Raw genomic sequence first — 17,754 nt, forward strand, 5'->3', positions numbered from 1 at the left:
CAGATGTCTCTCATGAAGCGATTTTAAGCTAAAGGTTTGCTAAAAGAAAAGACAATACAAGGACTTAAGGACCTCTTTTCAGGACAAGCAGCCAATGAGGTATTTGTCATTTGAGAAATGTTTTTTAATTTGTGTTTGGACTTAATATGTGTACTGTAAAGTTGCTAATTGGTTTGTTGGCGTTAATTGGCGTACTGGCGTACTGGCGTATCGGCGTACTGGTGATGGTGAAGCTGAGGAGAGAAGCCCCAAGTAATAAACGCCCGTTTCAAAGAACCGACCTGTGTCTGTGTTGTCGTGAAGAGAGCTACAGTAGAAACAAAGTATTGGTAAATAAGTCTGTACTGTGTTCACAAACCATTATCATTTAATGGGAAAGATGAGAAAAGCATTTCTTAACAGATTTTTAAAATGTTGTTTTACAATGATATCATACAGACACCTGACAAGTTTAGGAAGCAGTGTATGTACACCACTATTCAGAGTAATTTTAAAGAGTATCCCATAATTGACTGATGGGTCTTCACTTTTCTTCTCTGACGTCCATTTATCTAGAAAAAGAAAGTATAGAAAACTCTAAGTGTCTTTAGACCTTAAATACAATCTGGCAAAGGTAAGAAAGTTGGAAACAAAGAACTATGCAGAGTCATGCACCTTGTTTATATTTAACTGAAAAATCACACATCACACAAATGTACTGAGAAACCTTCCTTTGTGCTTCAGCTGTAGGACTTTAACTTAAATATTTAAACTAAAATTAAATATTTAACTACTTTCCTACGACCCTTGCTAAATCCTGTTACTCAGCTATTCATTTGAAATTCGGCTCTCCCCACCTTCTGGGCCAGCCTTAGAGAACCAACAGAAGCTACTGCAACCACCAACACAAATCCAAAGTCAAATTAGAGACAGGAGACCCCACTTTTAAGTGCACCTCCTCTTTTGCTCCAACCCCAAGATTTTTACTCGCAATCTTCTCATGATGGTTTCCTTCAAACTTTTACTTTGACCAACACAAAAGACTGGCAAGTATAGCTTAACGAACGGCAGTTGTAACATAGTGATGCAGCACAATTAAATTTTAACCCCTCCTATATCTGAGATGCATCTTGAAAAACATAGACCCCAACAAGTTAAAAGTGAAAGCTTTAAAATCTTGAAACATTTTTTTTTCCACCCAGTTAATCTAATGGAGTTAATTACCCTTTAAGACCTACCATAGAACCAAGTCCGCCAGAGCTTATATTTTTACATGTAGTGCCATTTTTGGGAGCGTTTCAAGTTGATATACATCAATACAATCATTATAGCCCAAATTTTAATAATATGTATGCATTAAGTAAATAGAAATTACATAAATTGCAAGAAAGTGCAATAAACTACAAAAAAATTGAAAATCGTTTTTGTTTTTTTAACATATATTTCTAGTTAGAGAAATTTAAGAGGCTTATCCCTCAAAACTGTAAATACAAAAAAGTTGCACAAAATAGTTTCCCACCACAGGAAATTTATTTTGAGTGTCTTCATAGTTTTATTTTTGAAATACACCAATTTTTATATACTGCAGGAAAAACGAAAATAAATATTATAGTGCAAATTTGCAAAAAAGCAGCATATGCATCAAAATAAACTTTTTCCAGCTGTGCAATTTTAGTTCTAAGCATCCCAGAAACGACACAGAAAGTCATAAAGTCAAACATAACTTTTAAAAACACCAGTATAGGCTCATGAGGCCCTGATGGTAAAAAACTACATTTCCGCGAAAATGACGTCACTTCCGCTTTCGGGCAGATAATGGCGGACATGCGATAGTTCACGCTGACGTCTATTCTAACGTAGGAAGTGTTATGAACAGCTGATCGGATTGGCAAAGCGTGTTTCTGGAATATTATGTTTGTGTTCCTGCAAGCGCTTTTTATGCCGTTTTTGCAAAGCTATAGGAAGGAAACCGTGACCTAGGACAAGCTGATGGCATAAGATGTAAGTACAACTCCTCCACTTTCATATGCAAAAAAAAAAATGATTGCGCTAGCTTACGTGGTTGCAGTTCTACAAGGATTTAAAAGTAGTTGCGCAAAACGGAGCATGCCCACTCTGACCAGTTTTAAAGGGTTAATGTTTCTACTGAAAACTTATTAACTCATTCCTCAACACAGAATTGGCAGAGAATATAAAGGCAGTGACGATTAGAGCACCAAGCGCAGTGCCATCATTGTCCGCACCCTGAACCTTTGGAAATGATGAAAAGAAAATCTATGCAGAGAGACACACAGCCAGAGGTGGAGGAGCGAGGACAATGGGGAAATAAGGTGGAATTTCTCCTTGCTGTGGCGGGAAATGTTGTCGGCCTGGGGAACGTGTGGAGGTTTCCCTACCTCTGTTACAAAAATGGAGGGGGTAAGCAAATGGGGTTGGGAAACGCGTCTGTAACCAGAAGGTCGCCGGTTCGATCCCCGGGCTCTCTGTCCTAGTCGTTGTGTCTTTGGGCAAGACACTTTACCCTACCGCCTACTGGTGTTGGCCAGAGGGGCCGATGGCACGATATGACAGCCTCGCTTCTGTCAGTCTGCCCCAGGGCAGCTGTGGCTAAACTGTAGCTTGCCTCCAGCAGTGTGTGAATGAATAGTGGAATTGTAAAGTGCTTTGGGTGCCTTGAAAAAGCGCTATATAAATGCAATCCATTATTATTATTTAATATATTTATTTTACATTAACTAACCAAAAGGTGTATTAATCTTGTAGGATTATATTGATTGGTAAAGCATGAGCAAAATTAATTGCTTGTTCAAGGTCTATTATTACTAGTTCACAGTCACTGAAATGGGACTGAAAGTGTGACTTCAAACTCCATTGGTACGCTAGGGAATGTTAATTTTATCACTTGAGGTAGCTCACATGACAATTGTAGGTGAAGCCAAGCAAGGCCCTCTATCTGTTTGAAGCATTTTGGATTTGTCAGCAGGTTGATTCCCTCAAATCTGATGCTAGCATTCAAAGTGGAGACTCTGCTCCATTGAATTCAATAGTATCCAGTCCTCAGGCAGCTTGATTACTTGCAACAGGATAATTATAATAAAAAAAGAGGAAACAAATATCATTAGTTTATAAAAATTTGACTCTTGTAATTTTACTTGTGAAATCAACTTTCACAAATGAAGTAAAGTTCTAGTAAAAAGTAGTTGTAGCAGTAGTAGTAAACATACCAATTAAATAATTAATTAGTAAAAATTTCATTTGATAACTTCCCAATATGTTGTCTTAATTCTGGTAGTATGTTTAAACAACTGATATATGTTTTGTTTTAAAAGTATATACCTGGTCCGTCGGTAATTGAGTAAGCTTGTTACTCAGAAGCTGCACAACAGGTATGTTTGCTGTGTATGTTTTTAATTCAGGTGCATTCCTGGTGCCATATCTGGTATTTGTGGTAACCTGTGGTGTACCCGTGTTCCTGCTGGAGACAACTATAGGGCAATTCACCCAGGAGGGTGGCATTACCTGCTGGAGGAAGCTGTGCCCACTAGCAGAAGGTAAGCTGTTCAGGGATCAATAATAACAAGAAAACATCATGTTATCCTTCTCTTCAATGGCCATCACAGTCTTGCACAACTGTGTCTTAAACTGTAGTGAACAAGTTAATAAGTATTTAAAGCCAATTCTGTACTTATCACAATCCTGAAGTTAAAAGTTCAAGCCTTAACTGAGAACATACTGTGGTGAGCTCAGACAAGGAGGAGACAGAGGTGTTGTTTGGTCTTGCTTCCCCGAATTGCCAGGAAGCACAGTTGTTTGTTTTCTCAACACTGAACACAGTGTCCAACTGCTCGGCGTAGCTTAGCATAATAACAACAAAGGTGCTCTCTCCACCCAGAAAACACACAGTCGCACAGAGAGAACGCATCACACTGTAACCATGGCAACATAACGCTGCCGCCTGGAACAACAGAACATAACTGTCAAAGCCCAAAACAGCCCTGATCCGCTACATAGCCCCCATCTAAGGGGTCAGTCGTCCCCGACAACCCTATTACCCAACACAAAGTCCTGCAAATGTCCAGGTGTCTTCATTTTGGCGCACAGGCCGATCTCGACCGGCGGGGGGAGAGTCACTCAGATCCGAACATGGGGTGCCACCAGCATCCCCTGCCCCGGCGGCTGCTAGAGCGAGCGATCAGTACGGTGACAGTCTGTCCTGATGCAACACCACCATGCGCCCCTGGCCTAGTATGCGGATCCGGTACACCCAATGTTCCCTCTAATTTTTCATGTGTCTGAGCGAACACACAAACTCCCTGAGCGATCCCTTGGACCACTGTGAGCAACAGCAGACGTGTGCACTGTGGTCACGCCAGCATCGAATCCATCCAAGTTACATAGTTTATTAAAATAATCAAATTACAGCATTTACATTTATGTTATGTTACTTTTGATTAACTGCTTTAGCCCACTTACAATGAAAATTTAAATAAATCTTGTTCATGACTTGCGTAGTATGTTAACACTATTGGAAGTAAAAATAACTTGAACTCCAATTTTGAAAATGATAACTTTCTTCTTCTTTTTTTAACCCTTGCGTTGTCCCCGGGATTTCTATATATTTGTTTGCCATTCACCTACGGGTCATTTTTGACCCGAGGACAACACAAAGCTCTGACTTGTATTATGAGTATGAGTCTGTGGTCTGGGAAAGAGTCCTGTAACTCTCTGTCTGCAAAATACAGACAGAGAGAAGAGACAGGAACAACAATGACCAATGTTGGGCAATTATTATTATAGTTACTTCTTTAAAAAAGTAATTGAGTTATGCAAACAACAAAGTTTTTTTTCTAAAAATGCAGCCAAGGCGTTTTTTTAAAATAAACATTTAAAACTATTTACAGAACAATCAGCTGTTCTGCTTTACATTTGATGTCACACAGATTATTTGTGCCACTCCAAAAAATAATTTCTGTCCACTATGAGATAAAGGAGAACAACAGCCTGATACCTGCAGGCCTGACAACAGGAGATGTATCACTCCTGTAACACCTGTAACATTCAGTAGTCGTCTCATTGTTCTGACGCACACAACAAAACTATTGACTACACTACACACTAACTACACAAGATTTGCGCTAAACGTTGCAAATCTCTCACATCTCAAAACACCGCCGTCACTCCTAAAACTTCCCCCTTTCCTAAACAACTTGCCATATCATTTCTTGATTGGTCGACATGGTACTTTTTTCAACTAATAGGAAAGGGTGGGGTTTTTTTGGTTTTGCTTTCCTCATAAAACTCAGTTTTTACCGTTTCTTCCCGCAGTAAATATAAACAACGATAGTATTCAGGAAGAAATACTATCCCATACGGGAGCAGCCAGTCACTTAATGGCTCTACGACCTCTGCCGGCCCCTGCCAGTGACTGCACAGCTTGGGGGACACTCCTTTCTTACGAACAGGGCAGTACACCCTAACCTTGTCGCCAGGCACGAAAGCAGCCCCTCGTTATCTGGTGTCGTACACTCTTTTCTGTCGTACTCCGGCGCTGGCCTGGGCCTGGCGGGTGTAGTCATTAACCACATGCAGCTGCTCCCTCAGCCTCCTATAGTAGTCCATCTCTGGCCCACCTTCGTGAAATAGTCCATAGCCACCAACACATACTGGTTCCCTAACTCGATGATGGGGAAAGGCCCTACTCCCACTCGCTCCATCGGGGCCCCCACCAAGTACTGCTGCAGGGGAGCAGGGGAGCGTTGAGTTGGGCTCTTCTGTGCCATGCAGGTGTCACAGCAGTGCACATGAAGTTACACATCTCATAGACAACCAGAACCGTCCCCTGAGATGGCAGAGAGTTTTGGGATTCCCATAGTGGCCGGCCCCCACCGAGCCGTGGACAAGCTCGAGCACCTGCGACCGCAGCGACTGAGGCACCAACAGCTGCGGGAGATCTTTGCCCTGACCGGGGGTCCGCCATCTCCGGTATAGGAGGCCGTTGTGGGTCTCCAGATTGTTGTACTGAGAGTGATAGGCCTTCACTTTGGGCCCCTGTCCTGACACCCCCGTACAGTCCAGGGGTTGCGCCGCCGGATCAGCGTTGCCATGCTGCCGACCTGCCCAATGCTGGGTCTTTAAGTCGTAGCACTGAAGAACCTCCAGCCAGCAGGCCACCTGACCTTCTGGGTGTTTGAAGTTCAGGAGCCAAGTGACAGACGCATGGTCAGCGAGCAGGAGGAAACAGCAGGCGTGTAGGGCTGACGTTGCCGCAGTGTGCTCGCTCCGTCTGGACTTGTCAGGGGACTTACATGGCCGGTCGCTTCCTCTCACATCAATCGCCAGCTCCCCAAGCAGCGAGTGCTCTCCTCGACGGCTTGCTCCAGCCTCTGAATCTCTTTCTCCATTCCGGCGAGAGTGAGCTATCCCACTTCTGACACCAATGTGTCATTTGGTCTTTTCTACATTTTCTCAAATATTTCCCATGATGGTCAAATGCGAAATACTCAATTTTATTAAGTACTGACATGTATGTGTCCCCTTTAATTCAGACCCTGCTACCCTGCTAATGGCTAAAACAGTGTTTGTGGCGCTCATTATTTATTTTTTTTAAAGGATTCTTTTGACCGTGAATAAGCATTGAAAATACAGGCAAGTAACAATTACAGCTCACCCAACTTTTCACTAGGCTTCCTTTTCACATGTAACCTGCTACAGTATCTTGACATATTATTGTAGCAAAAACCTGAATACGCACACATGGATTTCAAGTACCCACACACAAATCAAATATGCACATGCAAAATGAAACACTCACACACACACACATAGAGACATCCAATATATCCTGGGAAAATTAAGATCTCTCAATGCACAACAACCTTGAAGCAGATGGGCTTCAGCTGTAATCACACCAAGTGCCACTCAGATAAGAAACAGTAAACTGAGACTGTGATTCACAGAAGCTCACCAAAACTGGAGAAGAGAGCAAACTTTTTTTCTGATGGTAGGTTTGGCATAGAAGCATGAGTCCACACTGCCTTGGATCAGTGGTTCAGGCTGGTGGTGGTGGTGCTGATGTAATAATGTGGTGGATATTTTCTTGGTACACCATGTGCCCTTTAGTACCAGCTGCACATCGTTTAAATGCCAGAGCCTACTTAAGTATTGCTGCTGACCTTGTCCATCACTTTATGACCAGAGTGTAGCCATCTTCTGATGGCTACTTTGAGCAGGATAATGTCATATTATCCTGTTATATCACAAAATCATCTTAAACTGGTTTCTTGAATATGACAATGAGTTCATTCAAATGGCCACCACAGTCACAGACCTCAAGCCAAAACTGCTGAGTAACCCTAAAACAACAAGAAGTCTGAGTAATTGATAATGGAGATTTTTGTAATATTATCTGTAAATGCCTTTCAGGGATTGGATTTGGTGGACAACTAATCGTCTTCTACACCTGTATGACCTACATCATTATTCTGTCCTGGGCTTTGTTCTACCTCGTGTTCTCCTTCAGCTCTCAGCTCCCCTGGGCCTCCTGCAACAACAACTGGAACACAGGTAAAATGCAAAGATTATTTCCAATTTCCAATAAAAAATTGTCAAAGTATGTTTAGGTATTTAAACTTTTGTTCTGACACTTTTCACATTCTCCACTCAGAGGGCTGTGTAGACTTTTCAACAAAAAATAACACCGTCCACTGGACCAACCAGACAAACTCAACCTCTGCAGCCACTGAATTTTGGGAGTATGTCTATGTAGATGGACTGAAAAAGCCTACATACCAAGTTATTTAAAGCCCAATAAAACATTTTGTACCTTTTCCAGCTATATATATCTATATCCTTCTACCTATCGATCTGTCTGTCTGTCTATTGTTCTTTTTTACCTTCTGCATTTAATTGACTTCTAGACGACGAGTGCTGATGATCTCAGGGGGCATTGAGGAAATAGGCAGCATCCAGTGGGAGGTGCTGTTGTGCCTCATTGCTATGTGGATCGTCTGCTACTTTTGTATCTGGAAAGGACTCAGATCTACAGGAAAGGTAGTTTTGCTGGTAAATGCAGTGGGGGAATAGTTATTTGATCCCCTGCAGAAGTTGTACGTTTGCCCACTTACATGACTCTCTAATGACTCACTAATTTAAATGGTATATTCATTTCAATGGAGTAAGGCAGAATGTGACATAAAAGTTATATAATGAATTGATTTGTATGTCATTGAATGAAATAAGTATTTAACTTGAGGTGTTAGCTACCTCCACAGATTTCCCATATTTTGTGGACAAAATATAGAAAACTGTTGTAAACGATCTGTGGATACAGATTGTGTGTGGCAATGGGAGGACCCCTGTGAAGATGGCAGTGGGAAAAAGGAACTTAATAACAAAAGGCTAGCATTTTATTTAGGAGCAAAAACACAAAGGTACAAAAATAAGAAAAACCAAAAGCCAATAACTAATCAAAAATGTGAGAAACTAAACGCAGGGCAACACACAGGACAAATAGACATAACAACACAGGGGAAACTGTGTTGCTATGTTTTTATTTGTTTGTTTTCGTTTTTGTTGAAACAAGAGGCAAAATGGGCTGTGGAGAACAGACATGAATGCACACGAGAGACAGGAGGAATTTGGAATGAAAAACAAGGAGGGGAACATGTAAAAAGAAAAGTGAAACAAGATGCAGAGACGCACACACACCAACATGCACCTAGGGAGCGAGGGACACACGACAAAGGGAGGAACAAAGGGACTTAATAAACAAGGAATTAAACTGAGATCACAAGAAAACTCTGATAATAATAAGAATAAATTCAGGACTGCCTGTTGAAACTTAAGTCATAATGATAACACAAAACACTCAAACCCCCCCCCCCCCCCACCCCCCCACAATAAACTCAAAAGCTGGATCTAAGATCCAGAACTGTGACAGGAGCGTCTGTAACCAGAGTTCTGGCTAGGTTGTAAGGGCTCAAATACTTATTTTCCATGTCACTGAACTTATTTTGTTCAATGACATGGAAATCAGTTTATAACTTTTATTTAATGTGTTCTCCATTAAAATTAAATTACCACAAACATTAGAGACTGTTCACTTCTTTATAAGCAATCAAACTTACATAATCAGCTGGAGATCAAATAATTATTTTTCCTCACTGTAGCTCTATATACAGTATGTATACATAGTACATATTGAGTAAACACTTAAATGCTCTGAAATGTTGCTTTTTCCCACAGGTGGTATATGTCACAGCTACCTTTCCCTATGTGATGTTGTTAATACTTTTAATTCGTGGCCTCTCTCTTCCTGGAGCATTCGAAGGAATCGTGTTTTATCTTCTGCCTGAACCCTCACGACTGATAGACCCTCAGGTAAGAGCTCAAATCTCTAACAGTGTCTGACACAGGTGGACAAGTGTAATACTGTTGCTTTTTTGGAACAGGTGTGGATGGAGGCTGTGAGTCAGATCTTCTTCTCCTACAGTATCGGTGTGGGTACCCTAACTGTGCTGGGAAGCTACAACAAATACAACAACAACTGCTATAAGTACATGATGATCAGTAGTTATTTACCTTAATTTTAAATAGATATTTAAATATTAACAACCTCATATTTTTTCACATGCAGTGACTGCACTTTGCACTTTGTTTTTGTGATTTGCAGAGACTCTCTGATGCTGTGTTTGCTGAACAGTGGTACCAGTGTTGTAGCTGGTTTTGCTGTGTTCTCAGTGCTGGGATTCATGGCTCATGAGCAAGGTGTTCCCATTGCAGAAGTGGCCGAGTCAGGTATATATCACAAACATGCGACCATATTCTCCTGGACCCATAAATATGACATAACAATGATCCATAAATGGACTCAATCTTACATAACAATATTATGGGAGCATGTCTCAACTGGTCACAGACTTGGTAACAGAACGAGAAAGACTTTAAAATTTTCAGGGCTCTGTTTTAATTGTTAAGCTTGATTTGGGGGAATATTATTTTTTGGAATGATTTCTGTCAGGGCTCATTGTGCGGGCAGGTGTAGATGTGGATCCAAATGAAGGACTCTGAGATGGAAATGTAACTGAAGACCACAGCTTTATTGCTGGCACCAAACAAAAACAGAAATCAAACCATAAAAACGCAAACTGGAACACACAGGCAGGATCTGGGGGTACGAAACAACACTGAGCACACGAAAACACAGGGCTAATATACACAGGGTGGTAATCAGGGAATGGGCAACAGGAGGGAGACACAGCTGGGAGAAATTGGACTAACGAGACAGGGGAGCAGTAGAACTGAACACACTCACATGAGGCACAGACCTTCACAATAAAACAGGAAACAAGAAACCACTAAACAAAGACGCAGACAGAGAGGCAGACAGAATATAACACATGTAACTCAAACAATACATGAAACAACAAATCCTTAAACACGGATAAACAGAAACATGAAACTCTAATAATCATCACCACCACCACCACAAGCACTACAAGAGAATAAAAAAACAATCCATAATGCAAAAACACACCAAAAAATAACAACTCAAAATACTGGGTCAAAGTGACCCAGAACCGTGACAGATTTCAACATTTTTTGTTTACAAAAGCTTAATTTCTCAGTAGTGAGTTTATACCTAATCTATGGGAACTTGTTTCCAGCACTGGAAGAAAAACAACAAAGTACTTTTGCCACTGAAAATTCAAAATTTACGATATCTCAATAAGAAAATTGGCATCCAAACATTGTGTGAAAGTTTCCTTGTTATCTTGATTATAGGAAAAGGAGGAATGTGGAACAGAAGAATTGGTTTTTCTGTGGTATTCACATTTCTATAGGAAAACAGAATGCTTTGCTAAATGTTTGTGTCAGGAAGTTGATATTTTGTGATGCTTAACATGAAATTAAGACTTAGGTCTCATTGGCAAAAAATTATTTTTACAGCTGTGGAAACTGACTACCATACTAATCAGGTCTCAGCATCCTTTGAGTTCCAATAGTCAGACTATATTATGTGGGCTAAATCAGTCAGTGCCATTGTGCCATCACAGTCAAACACGTGAGTAATGGTGAAAACCTGATGCCATCTGATTTTTCCCTCTTAATATGAACAGGCACAGGTGATTGTTCAATTTTCTGCATTTCTGCTGTCATATTTATGCCTTTACACACCACAAACTGTACAAACTAAAACGTGAACATTTACCACTGGCTGGCATGTTTGATATGTTCTGGCATCATGCTGTTGTGTTTCAGGTCCAGGCCTGGCGTTCATTGCATACCCTCAGGCTGTAGCCATGATGCCCCTGCCTCAACTGTGGTCCATCTGTTTTTTTGTTATGCTCATTCTCTTGGGTCTGGATACACAAGTAAGACTCACAACTTTGGAACATTGCATTTATGCTTTGAAATTTACTCAGTGTGTTTTGTCCATTTTCTGCACAGTTTGTTGCCATGGAAGTAGTGATGACATCCTTCACTGATATGTTTCCCAAAGTGTTGCGTAGAGCCGGCCGAAGGGAGATTTTTCTCCTTCTCTTCTGCTTAATATGTTTCTTCTCTCAGCTTGTCATGGTTACTGAGGTCTGTATGTAATGTATCACTGCCAGAAAATGTTTTGGAAATGTGTGTGGGGGTCTAAAAGAAAAAAATAAACATTATATATCCTAATTGTAATCCTGATTTTAGTAACAAAACTAAATGCATGCAAAATAAATATCTGTGTCATTGTCTCTAGGGAGGGATGTTTGTGTTCCAGTTGTTGGACTACTATGCTTGTAATGGAGCCTGCATCCTCTTTTTATGTGTGTTTGAAACTCTGGCACTGGGTTGGATATTTGGTAGGTGTGCTCTTCCTTTTATATCTCACACTAATGATGTCGTAATGATGACATGATCAGGGAAATGTTCTCATATATAGAAGCAAATCTTGCAGACACTTGTGAGGACATTATAATGGAGTCTTTACATGACTGATTATGACTCCTTTGGCTGTCATTTGACCTTTATGTGAAAGAAATACATCCATGGCATTCCATTGACACCAAGTGTGATCTTTATACGTTGTTTATCTTGTTTCTTCTTCTATTAAGGGGTAGATAAGTTATATGACATAATAAAGGACATGACAGGGACACGAGCCAACTACTTCTTTAAACTCTGCTGGCTCTACCTCACGCCACTGGTCTCACTGGTGAGTTGAGCTTTAAGTATTAGGATACCAACACTCAATTCTCCACCAACTAAACCATCTCCTTTTGATTTCTCAGGGCTCTTTTATATGTTCTTTAATTGAGTACCAGCCTCTGACCTTTAATCGGTGGTACATCTACCCATCCTGGGCATATGTGCTGGGGTGGATACTGGCCCTCTCCTCCATCCTGCTTGTTCCAGGATGGGCCCTGTATAAGCTGGGCACTGAGACTGGGACTCTAAGTCAGGTGGGATGACTGTGTTATTATATTAAATATATAGTTAAACAAAAATGTAAGACTTTCATGTTTACTGGGTGATTTTTATCATAATAGAAATCATGGTAATAATAGCTTTTTTAGAATTGTTATGAACCGTTTAAATTAAGACCAAATACTTTTCTCCATTTTGTAGCGTTTCCATCATCTGTGCCAGCCTAATCTTGAAAATTTAGAGAACCAAAAGAGGGAAACTGAGCTAGAGACCATCAGAGAACTTCTGCAGTAGTTCACACTCAACTGATACAAAAGGTCATCTCATCCCGAAGTCTTTGTAACACTTATGATTTGGAGTTCAATGTGATGTCACTTTCTCTGTTTTCCATTAAATTTTTTTCTCTTTTTTTCCTCTTCTGTACCCATTTGAGCTGCATCATAGTGATTCTGGATACTGAAGCTGCAAAGAAAAATATCACTTAATTTGGCCATTCGTTCTTTCTTCATTATTTTGCAAAAATAGCAAAAATAATGAGGCCTTGGTTAGCATATTCAATTGTAAAGTTAAATGCAGCTCAGTTACTAAAACAGTGAGTTTTTGTTTGCTTAGTTTGGAGTTGTTACCAAGTCTCTAAGAAATGTTTACAAAGTTGGATCTGAAAAATCTACAACACTTCTTGAGCATTGTCTTTGCACAGATGAGACCAGTGTTGAGCAGCACATTTGGAGAAAACCAAACAGCATAGCAGCACAAACACCAGTTACTCTAGCAAGAATTCAAGACAATTGTTCATAAACAAACGTCTGCAAATGTCTACGAACTGAGGCTATTTTGTAAAGAAAAGTGGACTAAAATTTCTCCACAATAATGTGATCTCCTTTTGCAACCGATGCCACAACTGCTGTTATGGGCTGATGGAGACATGATACACATATGTTTGTGTTACAGAATGACACAGAGAAAATGCTGTTTGATATCTGATATTAAATTTGATATTAAATATTAAACATAGCACTAAGTGGACAGAGGATTCTGACATGGTACCTATCAAACAAAATACACACAATAAACATGAATCTTGCTCTGTGTGCACACTGCTGAGAAAAGATGGGGAGAGAAGTTTTCATTGTGTCTGGTCTATGTTGAAGTGTGATTAAAATCCTGAAACACTGGAACCCACTCTCCACACCTTTAAAAAACACAAGATGTGTCCTTGTGTGTGGATTGTCTATCTAATCTTCAGTTGTGTTCAATATCAATAAAATCCCAAAATAATTCTGGAATAGGAATATGGTCTAAAGTCTAAAGTTTTTTGTTTTTTTTGTTATGGACTTTAGTAAGTAAAAGGAGTTCAAATTAAAATTCGATGATGAGGTTGGCTTGTTTTCCCTGTTGCGTGCGGGAATATGGAGGGGGATTTTCGTTTTGGGTTTTTCTTTTTCTTCTCCTTTTACCTCTCTGTCAGTTACTTTCTCAAGAATAGTTTTGCTCCTGTCATCCAGGACGGTGCTGGATAGGATGGAAGAGTGCTCAATAAGTACTTGTCCATTATCCGATCATTCATTAGTAAGTATAACTATTCACCCAAATTATTTTGACCCTTATTCATGCCAATGGAGCATGAATCCATACTTAATGAGTAGTCCTGTATTTATTGAGTATATCACTAAACAGTGGAATGTTTTTATGGCCACAAACAAAACCATCTTTACTGTGGGAAACTGCCAAAGCCTATCTTAGCAGTAGTATTATTTCATATATCACAGCGCAGAAAAAGACGTCAATGAAAGCACAACTCGATTTAGAGAACACAATACAAAAACTGGAAGTACAGTTCAAAATCATTAGGTCTTACTTTCTAAGCTATTAGCGATGAGACTGGAGGACATTCTCCCATTGCTTATAAACCCTAATCAAAAAGGCTTTATTCAAAATTGTTTCTCATTTACAAATATTAGACGATTATTAAATATTATCCAATATTTGAATCAGACAAATTATAAGCTTATATTACATCTTTAGTTGCCAAAAAGACATTTGATAGAATTGAGTGGGCATACTTATTTACCGTTGTAGGAAGATTTGGCTTAGCTAAGGGTTTTATTGCATGGATTAAAACTATCAACAAACTTCCAGAAGCCTGTGTTATAACAAGTGATGTACAATCATCAGCCTTCCCACTACAAAGAGGTTCAAGGCAAGGCTGTCCTTTCTCTCATCTCCTCCTCCGCATTAGCACTTGAACTTCTAGCCATTTGGCAGCACCAAGATGTGCATGGTATAACAGTAGGTGGAACAAATCATAAAATAGCATTGTATGCTGATAATATTTTGTTTTTGTTTTTTTATCAAAACCAGAACTATCAATGTCAGCCATTGTGTCTATTATATGTGAGTTTTGCTCATGCTCTGGTTACAGAATAAATTTTGGGAAATCAGGTTTTGCCACTGGGTGACCAGGTTAACTCTCCTCCAGATATTTGCAATCCCTTTCAATGGTCCTCCAGTTGTATCGCATACCTCAGGCTAAAGAATCCACCAGATCGTAAAGACCTATGGAAACAGGACATTTCCTCTGTCATGGTCTGGGTGGGTACCTGAAGGTCTCCAACAGCTGCTCCTCCTCTTTTAGTCGGAGATCGGTTGCTCCTCCCTGGCTGACCACCTGTGGGCAATTATTCCGGCAGCATATAAGACCTGTGCACTCAACTGTTCATCGCGTGAGTATCTGCTATCCCATGTTAGTCAAGTGGTGTGTGATTGCTTTGTCCAGAACCCATGTGAAGGCTTACCAGTTTTTTCTTGTCCTCAGAGGTAGCTCCTGGAGTGGGGGTCTCGCCCCCCTCATCCCCGCTTTCCTGGACCTGGGCCACCTGCTGCTGGTATGACGTTGCCAACTGGCCCGCCACTCACTTGCCTGCCTCCCCACGCCGCGACCGCATCCGGGCCTTCCGCCCCACCTGTCCCCTCCACCTGAAACCAAGTAAGGCAACTTAGTTTAACTGTGGAGGATCGTTGATTGTCTGCTGGATCCCGTTGTCTGTGCTCTCCTCTCATTACAGTGCCCCGGCCACTTCATAGTCCAGTTTCCACCTCCCCACTGCCTCAGCTGTTCAGCTGCATCCTAGAGTTGTCTAGGTCACTCTTAGTTGACTTAGTTTTTACTGCGCGCCACTAGTGTGGTGGCGTCGTTTTGATTTCGATTGTGTTTAATTGTGGGGGGGGAATAAACCTTTTGTTCACTTACTGTCTCGCTTCCGGTTTGGTTTCTGCACTTGTGTCCATCTCAGTTTCCTCGTGCCGCTGGGCCGTGACATCCTCAGTTCTAATAAAAAATTTAAAAAAAGATTTGGATAGAGGGCAAAAAATGCTACTTTCTCTTTTGGGGCATGTGAGACTAATTAAATTTTCTCCCTCATTTATTATATCTCCTACAAATGCTACCTCTATGCATTTGCTACCTCCATCCAGAAGGTTTCTTCTGATATAGAAAAAGTTTTTTCAAAATTTATCTGGCATGGCAAGAAATTAGAATCTTACACCTCCCTACAGATATGGAAGGCATAGGGTTGCCAAATTTAATTCTCTATAATTGCCATGTCTGTTTTTTATGGGAGTGGTTACATGCTTATCTCAATTCTTATTCCCACCTAGACTCTTGGTCTGTTTCACCTTCTTCACTTTAGAGCCTAGTTGTCTGTGACGAAAAGTAATTACAAACAGAGATTAAGAATAATCCAATTATCTATAATGCAATAAGGGTTTGGGGGGAAATGTGTAAAAGGTTGGGTAGAGAAGACTGCACTTCATTCTTGACTCCTTCATTGAGAAACAAAGACTTCCAGGAATGTCTTGCAGTCTGTTTTATATGTGGCATAACAATGGGCTATTGGTAACTGGTGACTTGTATCAAAATAACACATTGAGGAACTTTCAGCAAGTGCAGTCAAATTTTCATATTCCTAGAGACCTTTTTTTTTTGGGCATTTGACCATTTATTCTTTTTACAAAATCTCACATTCTGCAGAAACAGGTATGTATGATGATTTGGAGACATTTCTTATCAAGCAAAAAGACAGAACACATTTTATTTCTGCCTTTTATTCTTTACTATATGCTCATAGTAGCAGCACATTGATGTTCAAAATGGGAGAGAGATCTTAATAATCAATATACAGAGGAAGACTGGAAACAATCCATTTACATAGCTAGATCAAGTTTTTGTCACGGCTGGCGGGGTGAGCCGTGTGGTGTGGAGGAAACGGAGGACCCAAAATGCAGACAGCCGATATGAGGATAAGAGTGAGGGTTTAATTTACAATGTACAAATAACAGAACTGAGGGCAGGACAGAACATAAACCTAAACTGGGTGAGCTAAATAACAAACCGGATCATACAAATGGGGTGGGAGGCAGAGAGACACAGACGAGGAACAGACACCATGAAACACAGACGAGCCGACAACGAACACAGACCGACACCCACTACAAATACACACACCAGGTAATCAGGAAATGGCACACAGGAGGGGACACAGCTGGAACTAATGGACATAACGAGACACAACCCTACAAAGTAAAACAGGAAACACACAGACTGTTTTACATAACACGAGGACATGAACAGAGCACCGAGGGAGACGCAGGTAGGGAAGACAAACACAACCAAACACCAACAACCAATACAAGATCAGAAATAAACTAGAAAATACTAATAACAAAACTCAAAGCGCTGGGTCACCGACCCAGGACCATGACAGTACCCCCCCCTCAAGGGCTGGCTCCAGACAGCCCAACAGAAACACAAAACCCCCCCCCAAAAACCAAAAACGACCCGACCAGGGCGGGTGGCGGGGGACCAGGACGGAGGGACCACAACCAAACAAAAAACAAGCTCCAGCGGGCCAAACGAATTGTCCAAAACACAACACATACTGGAGTACCTGAACAGGGTCCCAAAACATAGTTCAGGAGGCCGGCCATGCACACGGCAGCGGCGACAATGGGGAAACAGTTCAGGAGGCCGGCCATGCACACGGCAGCGGCGACGACGGGGAAACAGTTCAGGAGGCCGGCCATGCACACGGCAGCGGCGACGACGGGGAAACAGTTCAGGAGGCCGGCCATGCACACGGCAGCGGCGATGACGGGGAAACAGTTCAGGCGGCCGACCGTGCGGACGGCGGCGGCGGCGGCGGCGGCGGCGAGAAAACAGTTCCGGAGGCCGACCGTGCACGCGGCAGCGGCGGCGACGGGGAAACAGGTCAGGCGGCCGACCGTGCGGACAGCAACGGCGGCGACGGGGAAACAGATCAGGCAGCCGACCGTGCGGACAGCAACGGCGGCGGCGACACAAGTCCGGAG

At 41.4% G+C, this 17,754-nt stretch overlaps 1 protein-coding gene across 1 annotated transcript; it reads left to right on the forward strand.

The window, feature by feature from the left end:
- The first annotated feature begins 322 nt into the window (after positions 1-322).
- Positions 323-16,606, forward strand: LOC146504091 (sodium- and chloride-dependent GABA transporter 2-like). Its single transcript, XM_085130565.1, has 14 exons — positions 323-2,397; positions 3,396-3,530; positions 7,402-7,542; positions 7,643-7,730; positions 7,896-8,028; positions 9,223-9,357; positions 9,429-9,532; positions 9,650-9,774; positions 11,239-11,351; positions 11,428-11,565; positions 11,720-11,822; positions 12,075-12,175; positions 12,252-12,422; positions 12,589-16,606. The coding sequence occupies exons 1-14, from the start codon at positions 2,238-2,240 to the stop codon at positions 12,679-12,681; spliced, it is 1,740 nt and encodes a 579-aa protein (XP_084986691.1). The 5' UTR covers positions 323-2,237; the 3' UTR covers positions 12,682-16,606.
- Positions 16,607-17,754: the final 1,148 nt, after the last annotated feature.

Source organism: Neolamprologus multifasciatus, chromosome 14 (genome assembly GCF_963576455.1).
Source record: "Neolamprologus multifasciatus chromosome 14, fNeoMul1.2, whole genome shotgun sequence".
In the NCBI taxonomy this organism is placed as follows: domain Eukaryota; kingdom Metazoa; phylum Chordata; class Actinopteri; order Cichliformes; family Cichlidae; genus Neolamprologus; species Neolamprologus multifasciatus.